At 38.3% G+C, this 21,505-nt stretch overlaps 2 protein-coding genes across 2 annotated transcripts; one reads left to right on the top strand and one right to left on the bottom strand.

Moving 5' to 3' along the window:
* The first annotated feature begins 3,977 nt into the window (after nucleotides 1-3,977).
* Nucleotides 3,978-13,297, top strand: oclna (occludin a). Its single transcript, XM_067574076.1, has 9 exons — nucleotides 3,978-4,095; nucleotides 4,724-4,814; nucleotides 5,878-6,529; nucleotides 6,746-6,913; nucleotides 8,990-9,120; nucleotides 11,049-11,240; nucleotides 11,355-11,526; nucleotides 12,395-12,436; nucleotides 12,550-13,297. Exons 2-9 carry the CDS (start codon nucleotides 4,765-4,767, stop codon nucleotides 12,646-12,648), a joined length of 1,506 nt encoding a protein of 501 aa, XP_067430177.1. The 5' UTR covers nucleotides 3,978-4,095; nucleotides 4,724-4,764; the 3' UTR covers nucleotides 12,649-13,297.
* Nucleotides 13,298-14,557: 1,260 nt separating this feature from the next.
* On the bottom strand, nucleotides 14,558-16,925 carry ankrd34ba (ankyrin repeat domain 34Ba). The gene has a single exon (XM_067574384.1). It carries the CDS (start codon nucleotides 16,839-16,841, stop codon nucleotides 15,210-15,212), a length of 1,632 nt encoding a protein of 543 aa, XP_067430485.1. The 5' UTR covers nucleotides 16,842-16,925; the 3' UTR covers nucleotides 14,558-15,209.
* Between the last annotated feature and the right edge of the window lie 4,580 nt (nucleotides 16,926-21,505).

Genomic DNA, 21,505 nt, shown 5'->3' with positions numbered 1-21,505 from the left:
CATGTCTGCGTTTATTAAAGCCCACAAGTTAAAGGGTTGAATGTTTTACACTTAAAATGGTCCAAAGAGCTCAATATATGTGTGATACTGTGACTGTAATTGTAGCTGAAACACAACACTTAATTTTTTTTTTATAAATGACACTGGTATCCGATCCGTCTGTCAGTTTAGAGGAGATAGAAGAAGCATATAGAGGAAAAAATGAGAGATGCTGCTTTATGTCTGTCAAGGTTTACCTTCTCTAAAATGGCGTCTAACTACTGTTCTTGTTAGTTTTACAACTTCGCTGCCCGATAAAGGACCAGTGTGTCGAATTTAGTGGCATCTAATGGAACAGACTTGGCAGAAATGGGAATATAATATTCAAAAGTATGTTTTTATTAGTGTATAAATAAGAATTGTAGTGTTTTGTTTACCTTAGAATGAGCCCTTTATATCTACAGAGGGAGCGGGTCGTCTTCCATGGAGGCCGCCATGTTGCACCGCCATGTTTCTACAGTAGCCCAGAACAGACAAACCAAACACCGGCTCTAGAGAGGGGCTTTTGCATTATTTTGCGAGTTTCGCAGCCACCGTAGGTTCTCGTACATGCTTGGAAGGGGAGGGGGAAGGGGAGGGGTAAGGGGGCGAGTATTCATTTGGTTGCAATCCTCAATGTCACCACTAGATGTCACTAAATGTTACACACTGGTCCTTTAAAAAAAAAACACTGCTTGTCGTGACAGATCGTCATCCAACTGGATTCTTAAACTGTTTCTTAAACTTTTTTTGATTGTTTTAATTGCACAATGTGTCTTTTGTTTTGTTTTTTAATATGTAACTGTTTGACAAATGGAAATGTGTATGTCCTTTAGCAGAATTAGTAAAATGTTGTGTTGTATGTATTTTGAACACTTGGGACTTTGTTCTACCATTTCATAGATTAAACAATTTGTACTTAATGTTCACTTAAATATCACTAAGTGCCTCTATATGTCCTTTATACCACGGTAAAACTTCCTGATTTAATGGGAATACATCATAAGAACTGGATTTCTCTTGTTTTATATGTTTAGTTGTAAATATGTTGCTGTAAATGTCCATATTCTTTCATAATTTAAGTGATCAATTGGTGCTTTCTTTCTTCAGAATACATTTCTGCTTATCCACTGTCTGGTGGTCTGGGGTTCGCTTCCTTTATTCATAAACACTCGGGCACAGTTTCTTTTACTGGAAACAGGAAGAAAAACAGCAGAGTGATATGTGAGACTCTGCAAAATAAAGCTGAATTAATTATAATATAAGAGAAAAAAACAACAAACCCTAAATTAGAGCTGAAACTAGAAGTTGATTAATTAACCGAAAGAAAACTAATTTGCAACTTGTCAATTTAGTTACCTTTCAGTTCGTTTCTGCCTCAGTTGTGATGATTTGCTGCGTTTCATTGTCTTATATGACAGTAAATTGAATACCTTTGGGTTTTGGACTGTTTGTTGTCAAAACACACAATTTGAAGACATCACTTAAAGTTTTTGGAACTTGTGACGAGCATTATTCACCATTTTCTTAAACAAAATAAATCTATTAATCAAAAAAAATAAGTTGCAGCCCTAAACTCTGAGTCGATGAACCCCGAGATGGGAAAAACTCAAGAGTTTTCACTCACAGAACAGCTGATCAGAGTTCAATCAACTCTGAGTATGTTCACTCTTGAATTAAGTGCGTGCATGATGAATGAAAAAAGCTAGTCACCATGGCAACGGGTTAATAAAGTCAGAGCCTCCGTTTTAATCCCTCCGTGGATGTAGAGATATTAATGCACATTTATCTTTTTTTTTTTAAAAGAGCCAGAGCAGGAAAAGTGTCAATAAGTTAACACAACACCATTAATTCATCATTTATCAGACGTACATTTACCTCAATGATGATAAAGTGGAATCTGACTGTATATCAGGTTGCAGCAACGTTACAATTTAAATATATTTGTTCAGCTTCAATCTGACGGACAAAACACAGGAAGCAGCAACTTGAGATGAGAAATATAGTAAAAGATATATAGAAAACATATATAGATCAAAGACAGACATGACTGTAAACTCTCAGTCTGATCCAGTAATCATGTGTTTGGTGATTTGCACTTGAAAAGGCGTCGTGGTTAAAATACAGAATATTTTAAATGTTTAGACGTCTATTTGTATCTCAGCTCAACAACATTCAGTGACTTTATTTCAGCTACTTCAACAAATGTAGTAAATTTAAACACTGAAATGCTGTTAAAACATTAAGATTATGCTCCCTATTTAAAAATCTCACTTTCAAACTACATTCTGCAGCTGCACCACAATCCTGCTCACTAAGCATAATAACATATAATCTACAGTATTAAAGGAATGATGTTCAGTGCGACCAATCACATCATGAGTGATAGAGATAATTATTCATTCATCCCACATGTCTAAAGCTTCATACAGATACAAAGTTATAACAGAAGGACATGCAGAGGTTTTGCTGTTTAATATCTGAATGTTAGAGAGAAAAACTGCTGTTCAAAGAAATGACTGACGCACATAAAATCAGTAACTTTAGAAAGTCCTTGAGGAACTAAACTAATTTCCAACCAGGATTTAGATTCTGACTGATAGTAAACCTCCAGACTGAATACATGAAGAAATGAAACAGTTGGCTGGTTCTGTAAGAGGAAGGAGACAAAGAGAAACTTGGGGTTTGTTGAGGAAAACCTGCCAACACAAGCAGGTTAGGTTACCGTGGTAACTGACCCCAAGCTTAATTTAACTCCCTTTCTGAAACTGAAAACCCAGAATTTCCCTCATTTCAGGGTGAAAAAACTCAGTTTTCACGAAACCCGCTTTCTGAAGCAGGCTCCTGGTGAACCTCTTCTTCTTATTATTATTAGTTTGTCTGTCCAATAATGTCATGTATGGAAGCCCAAAACTGACAAAATGTAGTAAGCAGCTATAAGACAAATCACAAATAAAACTATGAATATGATAATTTAAAATATATATATATATATTTAGCTGAATAATTAAAATGTAGACATATAGAAAACCTTAACCCCCTTTAAACCTCCAATTAGCTGGTAAAAAAGGAACAAGCTTCTTTTGCCTACATATATATATATATATGTATATATATATATATATGTGTGTGTGTGTGTATTTGTGTGTATATATAACCATAACCACACATAAATATATACAGTATATGTCACAATAAAAAATATAAAGCTTTATACTTTTTCTTTAACCTCCCATCTGTTGGTAAAAAAAAAAAAAAAAAGCAAAAGGCTTTTTAGTTTTTTCTTTACCAACAACCAGCTGATGAAATAACATTATTTGGTATTTGACCCTGGAGCAAAAATGGGAAATTGAATGAAATAATTAAGTATAAGAGTAAAATTAATGAAAGATTTAATTCTAATTTATCAACTTATCAGTGGAAAAGAAAAAACTAAAACGCTTTTTGCTTTTTCTGCATCAACTGACTGGAGGATCAAAGAAAACCATGAAGATTTATATTTCTTTTTTCACTCAATTTCAATAATTTAGCTTAAAATATTAATTATTGATGTATTCGGTTATATTTTTTATATGTCTGATAACATTTTACTACATTTTGTCAGTTTCAGGACTCCATACGAATGTAATAATAGGTCCCTCTAAGATGTAAAAACACATTTAGTTCAATAATTTCTATGAATTCTTTGCACAATATAACTTATTATATATTATTATTATTATTTATCTTTTAATTGTCTTAATTATTTAATTAATGCTGCTGCTTCTCTGTATTTGAACCAAAATAAAACATCTGGTTGTGCTTCAGCTACATCAGACACAACCAACCCTGAGACTGTTGTGTCTGCCTCTTTACATTAATTGAAGTATTTCCAGGTATTTCCTCATGCATGGAGGACTTCCGGTGTCGTAAGGTAACGTGACACCTGTGAGGTAAAGAGAGGGGGGCGGGGCTTTATTGACCGAGAGCCGACATCCTCAAGGTGTGGCCGGGTTGTTGTTTAACAGCAGAGGCAGCAGCAGTTTCAGTCGACACAGTTGAAGTGAGGCAGAGAGGGGCAGACACACCGAGCAACAGGTGAGTGTTTGAGAGATTAACACCGGAAGCTTCTTTGACTTTATGGTTTTTAAATTTAAAATAACTTGTTACCTGTGGCCGCAAGAAAGATTTGTTGTTAGATACCGCTTTAAATCAATTATCTCCTAATTATAGTGTTGTGGTCTTCTGATGATGACGGAAAATGTCAAGTGTTGTGTTAATATGACTGAAACAGCTTCCAGTAGTTTCATACATTGAAATGGCGGTTAAAACTCACATAATACGTCATTATAGTTTTAGTATGATTTCAAAATAGAGCTGAAATAATTAGTCAGTTAATTGATTTGGTGATTAATGCAACTGTTTTGATAATCCACTAATCGTTTGAGTCATATATGCCAAATATTTCTTGGTACCAGCTTCTTATATGTGAAGAACTGCTACCTTTTTATAGTTTTATGTCATAATTAAACTAAATATTTTAAATTCTGGAGTATTGTTCAGACAAAACAAGCAATTTGATGATACCACCTTGGGCTTTAGGTTATTTTGACGGCCATTTTTCATTATTTTCTGATATTATATAATCAATTAGTCAACATCATGTTTAAGGAAATTGAGACAATGTTAAAGTAAATGTATTCTAACAATAGAAATCTTCTTGTAGATTCGTCTTCACAGATCAGCACCTCAAAGGATCCAGCAGAGATGTCCTCGAGGCCCAATGGGAGTCCACCTCCCTATGAGTCGGATGGATAGTGAGTCTCTTTTTGATGAATATAAACCATCTGTTCTGTTTATCTTCATTAACTTCAATCTATTCACACACTGTGTATGAACACATCGTTGTATGGAAGTAAAGAAAGGCCACAATTTAACCATTACTGAAGACTTAATGCTTAAAATGAAATACGGCTTATCTTGGTATGAAAACCATTTATGTGGTTTGAATTCCTCTTCCTGAAATTTCCCGGAGGTCAGATTTGTAATTTGATTGAAATTTTTTAGTTGCTCATCTGAATTTTTCTGTCTTGGATCATGTGATCGTGACAGAACGTAACCCGAAAGTGCTGACGTGTGATTGATCCTTGGTAGCCCAGATGTTCAAGTTATAGTAAATTTTGGTGTTTAAATGTCACCAATCCAATTTGAGTAGCTTGATTTTTTTAAAAACTTGACCTGGATTTTTGGATTCAAAAATAACCAACTGATTCTGAGCAACTTAAAAATTGTTTTTTTAAAATATTGGACAGGTTGCCGATTTTTTTTTTTTAAATCTTAAGTTTTGGTATTGGTCATGTTAAGTCATTTTTTTTAAAGAAAAAATGCTATAATTCTCTGGTTCCAGCTTCTTAAATGTACATTTTTTTTCTGGTTTCTTTAGTCTTTTATGACAGTAAACTGAATATCTTTGGGTTGTGGACAAAACAAGACATTTTATGACGTGATTTTTGGCTCTGGGACACAGTGATCAACATTTTTCACCATTTTCTGATTCAACTTCATTTTCTAGACCAAACAACCAATCAGCTAATTGAGAAAATAATCAACAGATTAATCGATAATGAAAATGAATGTTTGTTGCAGCTCTGCTGAGGTTGAACCATAAAAAGAACCTGAAATTCAAGTTTTTGAAAAAAAATGTATGAGTAAAATGCTTTTCTTTTTAAATTTGCTCTTGAAGTACTCGTAGCGTTCCTTCTATAAATTCAACATGATTGCTTATAAGATTCAAATCCTTACAGCCTTTCTTTGCTTCCAAACTGCACTCAGATTGAATTTACACTTTTACAATAAATGTTTTTTTTTCTGTGTTCACAGTAACGCCCCTCCCCAGCCGGCGTACTCTTACTACCCAGATGATGAGTTCCAGCATTTCTACCGCTGGACATCCCCACCAGGCATCCTCAAAATCATGTCCATCATCGTCATCGTGCTGTGTTTGGCCATATTTGCCTGTGTTGCCTCCACTTTGGCGTGGGACACTCAGGGAGCCTTGGGTAGTTTTGGGGGTTTAGGCTATGGTGGCGGCGGGTATGGCGGCGGCGGGTATGGCGGCGGCGGGTACGGCAGCTTTGGCGGCGGTGGATATGGAGCCGGAAACAACTACGGTTACGGAGGACTCGGAGGAAACTACAATGACCCCCGGGCGGGCAAAGGGTTTATCATCGCCATGGCAGCCATCACCTTTATCGTCGGCCTGGTCATCTTCATCATCATCGTGTCTCATCAGAGCCTATCAGAGAGCAGGAGGTTCTACCTGGCAGTGATTATCATCTGCGCCATCCTAGCGCTGCTAATGCTAATAGCTTCCATAGTCTACCTGGTGGCAGTGAACCCCATGGCCCAGTCCTCTGGTTCGGTCTACGGCAGCCAGATCGCCGGCCTTTGCGCCCAGTACCAACAACCGCAGCCCTCAGGAGTGTTCGTCAATCAGTACCTCTACCACTACTGCGTCGTGGAGCCACAAGAGGTGAACACACAGATTTGACGTCCATTTTTTATGTTCTCATACCTGCGTCAGCACAGGAGGATTTGTTCTGTATTCTTTATCCTTTATTTTGATCCCCAGTAACAATAAAACAATCACACTGATCAATCAGCCAAATATAAAGATCAGAAAATGAGTGAAATAGCTCTGAAAGTAACTCAGAAAGGTTTTAACTCATCGGTTTATCTCTCGTTCCAGGCCATCGCCGTGGTGTGCGGCTTCCTGGTTACCGTGGCTCTCATCATCATGCTCGTCTTCGCTCTGAAGACTCGCCAGAAGATCCGAAACTACGGCAAGAGCAACATTTTGTGGAAGAAAGTGAAGGTCATCGACGAGATGGGGCCTCCTCAGGACGTAGAGGCGTGGGTGAGTGTTGGATGTTGAATTATTTAACCTGAGTGTTTTTGTTATGGATTACCAGATTATTTTCCTCGTTTTATCAGTCATCTGTAGTCTTCAAAAGCAAGGTGACATTGAGCTTTGGACTGTTGGTTGGACAAAACCAGCAAATATATTCAGGTTATAATGATATAAAAAGGAAAAAAGCAGCAAATCCTAACAATTTGAAGCTTGCTTTTTGCTTGATAATTGACTTAAATGGTTAATCGCTTATTTTTCTGTTGATCAAATAATCAGTTAATCAACTACTAGTTTCAGCTCTTAGTTTCTTTCAACTTTGCTGAGTTTTACAGCATCCTGGTGTTTTTTCTTCCTGTTTCTAGTAAGATTCAAGATTAAATAAAACTTTATTGTGTCACATAGCAACAGAAATTCCTCTTTGACATGGCTCAGTCACAGACAAAGGTAGAGAAACGTAACAACAACAAAGTGAAAACAGTAAAAACATACAGTAAAATAAGTCCTGAATAAGAGAAACTGCCTTGATGCATAAAGAAAAAGACCCCAGACTGTCTGCACAAAAGCAACAAATCATTTCAGCTCTAAACCTTCCAGAGTTGAAATCAAAAGAAGCTCTCATAGCTGATCTAATATCTGGTCTCTGGTGAAGCACAGCAGCACTTTGTGTATCAGTTGAAGTGGTTTGACCTGTTTGGTGGCAATCACCTGTTTTTCGGAGGGGGAGGGGGACGTGCGGATCACTGAGTTCCTTCTTTCTTTGTAGCATACTCGGTTTCAAGGTGTGGTTTGTTCACGGGTGACAGTTTCAGTCTTTAGCTGATAATGTCGTATGGGAGGAAGAATTCCAAACCTGAACTGTCAAGCGTTAAAAAATTCAGTATTTACATTTCATCATGAATCATCCTTCTTTCCGGAGCTATTTTCAGAAGTGTTTTGCAACAACTCTCACACTTGACACGCTCATAGTAAGTAGGGATGAGTAGGTGAGTCATTTTGTTAACAGGTTGTAAGTCATGGTGACATTCAGCTGAGCCGATTCCTCGCAGTTTAGCTTACCGCAGCGGAAGAACAGGTCGGACCAGAACTCAAAACCATCAAACCCACCAGTTAGCGGACACACAACACCGCAGCAGCAACATGATACTGGAAACCAGAGATATTTCACCGTAGCTTGTGGGAATGTTTGTCTGAAAGTGCTAACTGTGGAGACCTGCAGCAAATACATGCAGACTGGTGTTTTGGGGGTGTGCAGCAGGGTGTAACTCAATAATGACACATACTTTCAGAGGACAAGTCCATGCAGGCGAATCATACCGGAGTTGGCAGAGATCCAGTGTGTTTTGTTTGAGAAAGGCAGCTGTAAAATGGGAGGAATAGTAATAAACATAAAAGGTTATCGCTGATAATACAGTTTACTTTTCTTTTTACTGTAGATGATTTGCAGAAGCGTTGAGTTCAATTCCCTCCAAAAAGGCCTTAAACCTTAAATTTCCAGCTGTAGACATTAACATTAGCTGTAAGTTGTTTTTGCATGTGTTTGCAGGCTGTTGGGAGACATTCTTTATTAACTACAATGAAACTTGTGCAACAGTTGATTGTGCTGCAGTGACCATCAGACCTGCATCACTACTGCAGCTACAGTAGCTCATCAGCTCACTGTGGATAAAAGAAGAGTTTTAGCATAAACAAATGTTTTTTCATTGGTTAATCCATCCATCAGTTATCACCACTTATCTGGCTCTAGGTTGCATTAATTGATTTAATTGTATTAGCAGGAATTTTTGTTATATACAGCTGGGAAGTGCTGACGAACATGATAGAAATGTCAGTAAGTTCATGCCCTTATATAACTGTAGGCCTTATTTTCCTTACTGGTTTTCCATCATTGTTTGACTGGTTTGAATGTGTCTTTATGGTCTTTTAAAAGTCTTAAATTATAATTTGGTGAACACTGCAGAAACCCTGTAAAATCATATTACTCTTGTGGTGCAGCAAACATTAGATATCGTACCTTAATGCTATAACATTACTAAATATGTTTTTTTGGTGTATTGTTAAAATGTTTGTGACTCTTTCCTGAAGGTGAACAATGTGTCCGTCCCCCCGGAGGAGCTCCCGATGGCGGACTACCCCGATAAGCTGAGAGGCTCCAGGAGTCACCTGGATGACGAAAGCACAAACTATGACAAACCTCCGTACAGCTACACCCCACAGTGAGTAATACTGACACAGATAAACAGCTGCACTGATAACAGAGGGTGTGTGTGTGATGTTTTATGTGCTGCGCGCTGCAGATGGCAGCACAGAGAGACAGGTTAGTGCAGCAGTTTGAGCACAATGTGCAGATTTTAAAGGTTTATTTTCTTTTATTTGACATTTCACAGTAGAGAGAAACTGGAAATATGTGGAGAAAGCAAAGAAGGTGACTTAAAACAGATGTTCTCAGTCGTAATCAAAGTGAGGATGTTGTGATTGTGATGTAGGTGTTTTAAGCCCCATTCAGACAACATTTTAACATCACCTGCAGGAAGAACTGCTTGTCCTTCTTGTACAAAAATATTTTTATTAATCTGACAGATGGAAACATGCTAACACCAAAATACAGGCCTATTTGGGAACCAGTGTGATGACAGAAGGCGAGCAAGACTCCATAAAAGCTCATCAAATCAGCCTTTTTAATGTCAGCTACAGGAAGATACTGCTGCTCTCATTTGAGCCCTATTTTTAGTCTTTATTTGGCAAATTGACACCATTAAATGTCTGCTGAATTAGCTACTAGCAGCTGTTGTACAGACAACTATTACTGGAGTAAACATGTTGATTTTCAGGCATGTTCTGAAGTCTCTATTTTCCTCTGATATCTAAGTGGATTTATGGAGGTTTATTGCTGATGGACATCATGTCTGTGTGTTCAGAATTGACTCGTGACACAAAGAAAGAGTTACAAGGAGAGTTTGCCTCGCCTTGAACTCTCCGGTGCCCCCGTGGGGAGGCTTTTCTCTTTTGGCTTTGTCCTGCTGAATGTTCATGTCGATTACAGACCATATCCTGCAATTTTCTGATGGTTAAAGTCCCGTCAGGAATGATGAGTGTAATTGCAGAAGAGCACAGAGAGAATATTTCACTCCCCACCTCCCTCTGTAATGTCGATCCCATCCAAATGGGACTTTAGACCACAGAGATGCTTCATAATATACAAATTCTAACGAGGGTTTGAGTGTGTTTACATTGGAACATTGATGATAATTAAGTAAATTTTGTGTGTAAACTGGCATCTTTGAGTATCCTCCTTTTTATAAAATCTTGAATTTTGAGGAGGGAAATTAAATCTGTACATGTGTGATTTTGGGCTGTAAAATAAATGTAAAAAAACAAACAAAAGTATTAATATTTGGATGAATTCAGATTTTCTTCATTTTACGTCTAATTGGAATTGGCTTTCCAAATTAATTTTCATCCGCTGGCACATGTCTTCCTGTTTGTACAAAATGTTACTAAGCATATAAACCATGTATAGTATAAATACTAGTATGTATAGAGCTATAGGCAACACTTAAAACTGGTTTTCTGCAGACGTCTGCTGTTGAAAAGCTTGCTGGAACTTGTTATTATGCAAAAATGTGAACCAGTCTGTGTGATTGTTTCCTCTGAAAGTAGGACAGTCGAAAAACAAACATGCATGAGTGTTTTTAAGATTCATGTGTGCTATTTTCCTGCAACACCGAAACTATGTGAAATCTATTTGTGCTGATAAGGAAACTACAAAGAGGTAAACATGTAAGAGAAACAGGAAGTCATAGTTGATCTGTTTGCTCATCGGATGGATTGGCAGATCATCATCAGATCAGAATGACCTTTTATTTTACTTCCTCTTTCGACATTGGAAAGTTACTGAAGAGAAGCGAGATTTAAAATTAAAACTATCACACATAGTTTAGTGGATATTACAGTATTTTCCCTTTGTGCAGTCATGTTTTGCATGGATGTAAGAGCATCTTCAAATGGTAAAACATGCATAGCTAAGCTGTGAAAGCACTTTTATGTTCTGTTTTTCTGTTTTTTATTATTATTATTATTGTTATTAGAGTTTTTTCTGTATCGTCCAATAATATAAATACTGTAACTGTCCTTTGTCCCGCAGGCCTACAGCGGAAGAGAACCTGCCTTTGCAGAACGGGGCTCCCTACAGCAGTAACTCTGATTTAGCCGCCAGCTCGGCTGGAAGGCCCAAAAAGAGACGCGCTGGTCGGCCGCGTCGAGCTGATGGACAGGACTATGACACCGACTACGCCTCGTCTGGAGACGAGCTGGACGACGACAGCGACTTTTACAGGTACGAATGAGACATTTTGTAGAAGTTAGACTCCTCTACGTCAGCGTGCTTTGACATATCGTAGCTGTAATTTAAAATATTCCCTCTCTTTCCTCTTCTTTTCTACCTTTTTAGTGAATTTCCTCCGATCGCCAACGAGCAGGAACGCAACGACTACAAGCGTGAATTTGACCGCGACCACCAGGAGTACAAAGACATGCAGGCAGAGCTGGACGCCATCAATAAGAATCTGGCAGAAGTCGACAGAGAGCTGGATGAGCTGCAGGAGGGCAGCCCGCAGTACCTGGTGAGAGCTTAGAGCCAAACAGTTTGATATTTATTTACTCACCTATTTATATTATTTAATTTATTTAAAACCACATAATTTATTATCAATTTCAACCAATTTGTTGCTGTTTGAAGCATTTATAGTGTAGGAATCAACACCAGAAATATAATTTGCTTTAAAACTCGTTGCATTAAAGCTGCTTTAATTAATATTTTTATTTTAATAATGGATCAAATGACTGAGTGTAACATGAAAAGGTGTCGCTCAGAGTGACCTCAGAGAATTATCACCCAACCTTGTTAATCCTTTCAGCTCTACAGAGTGTTTTTGCCTGTTTCTTAATGACTTATTTTGCCTTTATGGCCTGCAGCTTTAATGTTTTGGTGCTCACTGCAGCAACAGGCAGCTGTTTTCAATGATAAACTCACTGTACTCCACCTGTTCAGCAGATAAAGTTGGTGCATAGCTGGTGAAAATAGTGAAGCATTTTGCAGCTAAATAAACAGTTAGTGACTAGCTGGTGAAGGAAGTGGAACATCTCGCTAAAGACGAGAGACAGATATTTTTCTCAGGAGTTTGTGGAGACCAAAAACTGAGCTAAAACGGTGAATAACTGATTTGATGAACACAAACATGACTCCAAACAAATAATAATACAACATCTGTTTGCTAACGTTTGCCATATACATTTTATTTAAGGTGATAAGTAAATGTTGTGTGTACGAGTTGTTTCAACTGTCCCCCGAGTGGCAAAAAATCACTTAATATAGGTTTAAGAAAGACGACAAAAAAAGCATGTATGTCCTTGATATTTATCTTAAATTTGAGATTTTCTGCTTCAATTTGAAATGTATGACTAACAAATTCTTTTTTTCTCTTTTAACAGGACGCTTTGGATGAGTACAAAAGGATTAAGGACATGAAACGGGTACGTGAGATCGGATCTAAAGAGATCTTCAGAGCAAAGTCCATAATAGCATCTTATTCTTTATTCTCTATTCGTTATCTCTTACATTTTCTTTCTCCTCATGAACCCCACAGTCTGCAGATTATCAGATGAAGAAGCGCAGGTGTAAATACCTGAAGGGGAAACTGAACCACATCAAGAAGATGGTCAGCGATTACGACCGCAGAGCCTGAGCGACTCTGTGAGGATCACACACGCCTGTCCGAGATGACAGGGATCATCAGGACTAAATCAGGTTTTTGGCGCTGTCGTGCTCAGTCTGCTTCTCAGAGCGAGGAGCATCGTGTCGAGGACGCCGGTGCGACGTCACCGCGGTCCGTCTGAGCTGATAGCCGGTGAAACTTTGTAAAGGTTGTTTTGTACTTAGGAAGCACAGAAAACAACTGTTCTGTCTTGCATTAAGCCACTGTTTGTACTGTGAGTGTCACCTGCCATAAATACTCTAAATAATATGTATTTATTTTGCCTAATGTGATAAGAGTTAAATGCAAATTAATACATAACCCCAGTTAATTTTTAATGGCTCTTGTTTATAATGACTCATCATGACATGCTCTTCTTTTTACAGTGTTTTAATCCTCTTTTTTTTAACAGTAATACAAACATGTAAATATGTGGGAAACACTGATGTTCTTAATGTTTTTAGGAGTTTGAAGAAGTAAATTCACATGTGTGTTTGTATAAGGGTGTGTTTTTTTTTTATTTTGTATGGATGATAGAACAGAACACGTTCATATGATTATGCATATTTAATGCACAGTGATGTACTTTTACAGTGATTTGTGATACATTTTACATCATAATAAATTCATTTATTAAACACTTTTTTTCTCTCTCTGTTCTTACACAGTGAACATTTTCTACTTCTGCTCTCCTTAAAAACACAATCACATAATCTCAGCGACAGATGATTTTTTATTTTGTAGCTGTAATTAAAGTGTTAAATTCTCCTCGACCGAATAGCGAATACGAATACAGCAGCCTCTCTTGATTTAAAGCCACTATATGTAGTGATCATCCATGTTTTGCATTGCATTCACCAGAGGAAAAAAAAAATTGGAGGCCTTATCTTGTAACTATGACTTCCCTATCTCATAATTATGAATTACTATTTCATAACAACAAGAAAACAATCTCATGATTTAAGGAGTTTTCTCATAATTATGAGAAAATGTTCAGGCCGTCGCTATTTGAGGAGACAGAGGCATGATGGCGCTGCCTGATTTAATTTACTTTATTTCTTCCTTGTTTTGAGCAATAATATGGGAGATATTAATGTCACTGAGTAATATGGATGGTATTATTATTATCATTTTTAGCATGTCAACATTGCACAGGTATCTTAAATCCTTGTTATTTTTCGGGAGGAAAGCAGTCTAACCTTCTCCAAGTCGCTCTGTTCCTTCAGAAGCAGTTAAAGTGTCAAGGAGACATTCGTACATCTGAAATACATCCAAGCTTTCAAAATTTGTCTAATCTAAATATCACAGTACCATCCTGTTTGTTACCGCTATCAAAATACTGGTTTTCCTGTAATTATGAGATGCGGAAGTCATAATTACCATCATTTAATCACAATGAAAGAATGAGGCAGTGTTTGTTGTCTTCTTCCACTGAGTTCTGGTTCTGGTTCGATCTGTTGTGTAAAATGTCTGTCTGGCATTTTCAGATTCTACACAGTGACTTTCAAGCCGCAGTAATCATTATTTTTTTATATTAACAATCCAAAGAAAATGACCTATTACCTAATCAAACTATGCTGTTCCTCTTAACTCTGTGCAGCTTTTTTAGCCTCTTTGAGCTCACTGTTTTGATTTTGAACCCACAAATGAGACGGACACAGTTAACGACTAGCTGATGAAGAGAGTCAGATATTTTCTCAGGAGCTGGTGGAGACCAAAACAAAGCTGAAACAAGACTTATTATTGGACTCAGCTGAGCAGATATATGGCTTTTTTCTTTAAATGTTATTATTATATTTACATTTTCACACTAACAATGGATCAAATGACAATGTGTAACCTGAAAGCTCTTAATGATAACAACAGAGAATTATCAACTGAATCTGCAGGGTTTTTTTTGTTTTTTTTGCCTCTTTTAGCTTATTGTTTTGGTTTTGAACCTGCAAATTCCACTTTTATCAACCTGGAAAAGCTCTGATGAACCCACAGTGTACTATTAGTCCAGCACTAAACAGCAGACAGACAAAGTTAGCAACTAGCTGGTAAAGAAAACATCTAAAGATATTTTCAGATATTTTACTCAGGAGTCCGTAGAGAGCAAAACAGAGCAGAAAGGAGAGTGAATATTTAGCTTAACATCTGTCAAATGACCAGAAACTCGACTCCAAATGAAGGCTAATGTTGCTCTGTGACTGCTGGATGTGGAAATAGGCAGTATTTTTGCTGACATATTCACCGAAACAACATAAGTGCCAGATGTGTTTTCAACTCCCAAGTGGCCATAAATTTAAAATGCAACTTTAAGGAAATGTTGCACATTAAAACTGCACACTGAAGCAACGTGCACGGTGACGACACACAACACAGTGAAGCAGAGGGAGCTAACTTCAACATGTATGTTGTTACATTGATTAGGATCTTTTGTTTTTCTTTATTTATCCTCTTTGGTTTCCATCATTTCAGAGTTTCATTACATAGACACTACATCACATGAACATGACAACACATTTAACGTTAAAACACACTGATGAACTTCCCTTCCAGGCTGAATTTCAAGCCGTTGTTTTGAACTGTTCGGTCTGCATCGAGTGTCTCCTCAGCAGCATCCTCCTCGTCATCTCTTTCGGGTGCCCGGGAGGAGCGGTGGGAAGGAAAGTTTTTAGACCAGACTCCTTCTCATAGAAACCGCTTCCACCGCTGGAGCTGAGGTTGTAAACGTTGACGATGGGAGCGTTGGAGGAGTTGAGGGTCAGAGGTGGCAGAGATCTAGGCCTGGTCTGGGAGTTGTGGTCTAACAAGAAGGCACCAGACCCTCTGCGCTCAAACCCGGAGAGCAATCTCCTGGTCGGGCCCGATGTCGACAGTGACCCCCTGGAGCCCAGCGTGCTGGAGCAGCGTAAGGGGGCCAGCTTCTTGCCCTCTGTTGGGTCTCTTGCTTTCTGGTGCTGGGACTCCTCAGGGAGATTTTGGATCCCTGCAGCTAGCTGGGGGTCAGAGCCGTAGATGTCTGTACCCAGTTTACGCCTCTGGATGATGCTATTAAGGCTTGACGAGGCCATTCTATGAAGCGGAGTGCCGAGGTTCTTGCCACCAGAAAGGGAGGAAGAGGAGGTGACTGAATCTGTTCCAAGGGTTTCAGAATGAAGATTAGGATGGGAGGCAGAGTGGGACGATAGGAGACCTGGTAAGGATATCTTTTGTCCCCTGTGGTTGGCACATTCATTCTTTCCTTCTACTCCTTTATCACGTCCCAATCTTCCTTCATACCATTTGAAGTTGTCAGCTTTTGAATATGTGTTGTTGTCCGCATCCGGTTTGGGAATTCTGAGAGAGAAGTCCTCAGTTTGGCGGTTATCTGAGGCTGCATGAGGATGTTGGGTGAGCAGGGAAGCTGGGATCTTTAGCCACGGCTCAGAGTTCAACCTCAGGAGGGGCTGCTGCAGTCTGTTCGCTGCCACTTGGCTGAGCCCTTGAAACCGTGAAGGTGAACATGGATGGGAGCTTACGCCGCAGGACTGGGCTTCTTTAAAAGAGAAGACCGGCTGTGGGGGACATAAGGAGGAGGAGGAGGTGCACTGGGGGGAGGTGATGAGCTGAATTTCAGAGGGAGATGCAGGAGCTGCTGATGTCATTTTGTCCGTTTGATCAAGAGGACCGAGAGGAGGCATGCTGAGGTACTGTTTGGCTTGCAGTTTCCCACATGGGAACTTGTCAGTCGTTATGATGATCACCTCCTTCCCCTTGGCCTTGCATGTGTCCATCAAAAGCTTCAGAACCTTCCAGTCTCCAGCCATGACTGCGTAGACCAGCGCTGACGTCCCAGACTGATCCTCCAGGCCGATGTCCGCTCCACTATCCAGGAGTAGAGACACCACCTCGGGGCTGGCTTGCTCCCGGCAGGCGTGCATCAGCGCAGAGCGACCCTCCTTATCCTGGATGTTCGGGTCCGCTCCTTTCTCGAGTAGAAACTGGACGAGTTTGACCCGGCTGGCACTCTGGGCGTCGGTATGCTGGGTCCTGCAGGCCACCATCAGGGGTGTCTGGCCTTGGCTATCGCTCTCGTTGATGTAAGCACCTCCCTCCAGGAGCAGCCGTGTCAGTCGCAGGCGACGGAGGAAGACCGCTTTTAGCAAGGGGTTACCTGAATCCATGGCTACCCCAGGATTACAGCCCTCTACCTCCATCTCTTTTGGTCCTGACTGGTGGTTTTGGAGGTCTAGTTGGACAGGTTTCTGGGGATTGTAACAAAACAGAGAATTATGCACAAATAGAGCTTTTTCAGTTGCCCCTGGTAAACGTTCCATGCAATATCTGGTTCTTTGACAAAACGACAAATGCAGTTGTATCATATATTGTTCAGTTGTAGACAAAACAACTTTGGGGTAGAATTTAACTACGACTCCCAGGGTGCATTTAGCCAAGAAACATCCAAGGCTCATGGGTATTTTATTATTTTTAGGTGTTCACCAAAATGACGGACAAAAACGTTGAAGACGTAAAGTCAGAAGGTTGTATTTGTACTCAATAAAATGTCTTTTTGGAAGCATCTATTCAGTGTATGGCTGTTCTTTGTCCTTGAGATTGTTTTTGCCTTTTAGCCTAGACACCTGATAATGTTTTGAGATGTGCATACATTACAGTTAGTCAGAAACAAAGTTGAAAAAACAAAGTTGAAATACTGAAAAAAAAGCCAGAAGAGTCCTGTGTTTCTATGTTAAGTAAAATTGAGAATGTAATTCAAAGAAGAATTTAAAATGGGAATACAGAACAGAGAACCAGCAGCTCCTCACACTTTTCAACTCTTCGGCCACGACTTAACCTGTAAAATAAGTGTTAAAAGTTTATTTCCCAAAATAGACGTCTGAATGATGTTTTAAAGCCCTCTCCATGTTGCTAGGAGTCCAGTTCATGTGGAGAACTAATCATTCCTGGTGAAAAAATACATAAATCGGACAAAAAAGAGGGTGTTTTAAATGTAGAAACACTCTTTATGTTTGTTAAAATCCCCAAATTATGACCTCAGTGTCCTTAGTGGTAGCTAAATGTTCCTTAAATATTTACAAACTGCTGTGGTTTTATATATATATATATATATAAATATATTCCATTTTCTTTACCAATAAAACTACTTATATGAAACAAATAGTTTATGGGTTTGGAGAGGCAGGAGATGTAAAATTCTTGGTTTTTCTGTTTGCAGACTGGATCCATTCAACAGTTCCTTTTCATGCACTTGTCCTGCAACATTTTCCTGCATGAGTCACAGACCCGTGAAACCGAAACATAACTAGATTTTACAGCTATGCTATGGAAAGAAATTACTTTTTATATTGCATGGGATCATATTTGCAATTTAGATAGTATGCAAAGCAGAAACAGTCACCCTGCACCTGTTTTGCTTTTGTGTGGTGCCCATACATACACAGCATAAAGCGAACTGTAATAACAATCAATGACACACAGCAGGAGTTACTGTATCTTTGTCTCAATTAAGTTCTGAAAAAACACATTTTTCTCAACAGTTTTTAAAATTTTCAGTCTCATTTTAAGGGATTTGCATGTGTTTGTGTGTAAACAATTGCAGGTAAATAGAAAAATACAATATAACAACAAGTTGTTGACATTAATCAATTAATGTCCAATTGGTGCTAATATCAGTCAAACATTGCATAAATTGACCAGATAACTGTTTTTAAAATAAGTTTGAACAATATGTTTGATTATACATGTTTAAATGCATCATGCATGTATATATATATATATATTGGTTCATATGTGTGTGTGTGTGTCTCTCATTGTTCATGTGAAACTGAAATAATACTTAATGGACGGCACCCTGCATCTATCAGCATGTATTTATAGCATGTGTTGCTAATAGCAATGCTCCAGTTTCCACATAGTAATAAATCAATACACTGCTTTATGTTTTTAACTAATGACTTGCACTCCAGCACATTTTTATTTAAATGGGAAACAATGAGGTTCAATTATGAGTCTGATCTTCTATTATTTATTATATATCTATTATATATATTCTATTATTTATTTATTATATACCTATTATATATATCTATGATTTATTTATTTATTTTTTAACTTCCATAAAAAACTGCAATGAATTTGTCCTCCTAAAATCTTATTCCTCTGTGCCATAGCGCTCCATTGTTGTCCAAAATCTATTAAAAACATGTCATTGAGCCACAACGCTGCACTGAGTGACATGTTCCTTGTTTATCATAAGCAAACACTCGCTGTAGTTTATTTTGATTCAATTCCACAATCACTGTACTGCTGCTAAAAGAAATACTAGTATTCTAATTGTGTATTAATGCACTGCTGAAAATAGTCCCCAACAAATTTACAATTTATTCATGTTTGAGTAACGTTTGCTAAAAACTACAGTGCCCAGCTGTTTTAGGAAATAACTGAACCTTTTTTAAAAAATGCAACTAAATAGACACGTCTTCAGTTGGAGCCAATAGACTTGGAGGAAAGTGCGGCAGGTAAGTAAGGAAGTAGGAGACTATTGAATAATCAGCTGCTACATTTCATGGGATTTGTTGACAATAAGGAATAATGTCATCTGATGATTTTCAGCTATGATTTGATGGTGTTTACATCCACTTCAGATCAACCATGAAGCTGTTTTTATTGTCCCATCAGTTTTATGATTGCAAAAATGAAAATACACTGAAAATAAAAGTCATATTTAAAACACACACACACACCAGTGTTTTAGTATTGGACTTGTGAGAGACAGATTTTAAAAAGCATGTTCAAAACCGATGCAGCAGACGCCAGAAACTCCTGATATTTATTTCTCTGTATGCGTCGACACTGGATCTTATGTTTCCCATAATGCAATAGTGGCTTTTAATTAGGTCTTTCCTGCCTGGTAACCACCCACATCTTTCAAATTCCACACCTCCAGTTTGTAACCTGGGTTTCCATCGAAAATTTGAAGTCGCCAAGCATGAGCTGAGATAACCCCTGATGACGTTACTATGACAACACCAGGTTTATTTTCTCACATACAAGACATACAACTGTTTCCACAGGCTGAGTACTACTAACAATGAGGAAACCAATTTTCATGTGTAAAATAGGTGAAGTTGCCCTTTAATATTTGGTTGAAGATACTTTCTAGTTATTGATTCGTTAATGTTTATGAACCACAGACATCAGCAGAGTCTTGTTGTGTTTATTTAGTGATGCTCTGCCACGGGAGACTCTTGATGGACAACTACAACCTGCAAGGAGACGATCACATGGCCGACGGAGACAGTCGAAGGCTGTCGAAACTCGCCCTACTCTGCCTCTGATTGGCTAGTACTTGTTGCCTTCATTGGTTAGGTTGGTTAGGTTCAGGCATGAGGAGCAAGATGATTAGGGTAAAAATATGCATTTTCATTAGCCTCACTAGCTTGCCTAGTTGTACTGTAACATAAAGTAAGAAGAAGAACAAAACACAACTGTGTAAAACTCTACAGCAAAGAGAAAAAACACAGTAAAGCTCGATCTTTCACTTCTGTTTAGTTTTTGATAAATTTAGATTGAAAAATCCCCCAAAACATGTTAAAACAATGAGACACAAACTACTTGAACCTCCCTCTAAAATATGATACACTCATTATTAATATTCATGCAAATAAGACGTAAAGTTTATCTGATTTTGAAAACATTTGAGGATCCTTCTGCATTACTTTCCAATTTCTGTATCATAGTTTTACAAACAGAATTTTCTAAAAAACTATTCGACATGTGGATGTGTCGCCAAGAAAAACACTAATTATTGGATGATAACGAGGACGCAGCTCAATGCCAGTGTAGAAAAAACACAACAAATGTAACTTTTAATAATAAATTCCTACTAAAATGTGTCCATAGTTACATTTTTAACTATAAGAATGTATAACTCATCATCAGCAAACCCATAGTTAGTGTGGTAAGATAATGAATCGTCTCGTTCAGTGTCGTTGGGTGTTCAGGGAACGTCAGGGGGTGTTTGGTTGTTAATGGTGGGAACTGACAGATGTGTGTTCAGCAGTTTTGTATCTGAGAAAATAATGGCACAGATGAAGAAAACGTGATATATTGTGGATTATCTTCATTTCAGTAATTTGATTAGCTTCAGGTGCACTCAGGCTCAAGTTGACACACCTTCATCCATCCATAAAGAAATTCACAGCAGATCATCAGGAACCAGAACTCCCACTAATGTGCCGACACACTGGAGACTCTCCACTGGGTGATATTAATGCTGGCAGGAATTGATTAGTTATTTTAAATGTTACATTTGTTCAAAATGTAACGCTAACTTGGTGCTCATTTTCATTTTTTCATATTTATGTTTATTCTTAATGAATATTACTTATATTATGTATTAACTTATGTTTGAGGTTGATAAAATACATTTCAAAGGGACTCTTCAGTGTTTATGTGATCTTTACAATGCGGTTTTTTGTTTATTTGTCAATAATTGCCACTCAACTGTGTGTGTGTGTGTGTTCAATCTGACTTAAGTGGGCGTTCACGAAAAATAGGTCAAGAACCACCAGTCTATATGTTGGTAAGGACTCTAGATTAGCGGTTATGTGATCTCCTCCCTGCAGGTCATAGCTGTGTGTCCATCTTCACTTCTTGCCTGTTTTAATGCTTTTTGCCTTCAGTTTGGTCTTCAGAAGGGAAACACAAGCTCAGCTGGAGTCATGTGACTCATTCCATTGTTTGGCCACTTGACCGCTTTAGCTGTACTTTCAGGATCATTGTCTCTGGCTGGTATATAAGCACCGGCAGACGCAGTGCATAATCACTGAATGCTCTGAGCTCGTCCTGCTGGCAGTCATAC

This window comes from Thunnus thynnus, chromosome 19, assembly GCF_963924715.1.
Source record: "Thunnus thynnus chromosome 19, fThuThy2.1, whole genome shotgun sequence".
NCBI lineage: Eukaryota > Metazoa > Chordata > Actinopteri > Scombriformes > Scombridae > Thunnus > Thunnus thynnus.
Note: the sequence above shows the minus strand (reverse complement) of the source record. Positions and strands in the feature narration are given on the sequence as shown.

Bases quoted from the DNA above. Each gene is read 5' to 3' on its own strand.
- oclna (XM_067574076.1), top strand. From the start codon at position 4,765: ATGTCCTCGAGGCCCAATGGGAGTCCACCTCCCTATGAGTCGGATGGA. The intron at 4,815-5,877 runs GTGAGTCTCTTT...CTGTGTTCACAG, and splicing joins CCCTATGAGTCGGATGGATA to TAACGCCCCTCCCCAGCCGG. The intron at 6,914-8,989 runs GTGAGTGTTGGA...TCTTTCCTGAAG, and splicing joins CTCAGGACGTAGAGGCGTGG to GTGAACAATGTGTCCGTCCC.
- ankrd34ba (XM_067574384.1), bottom strand. From the start codon at position 16,841: ATGGAGGTAGAGGGCTGTAATCCTGGGGTAGCCATGGATTCAGGTAAC.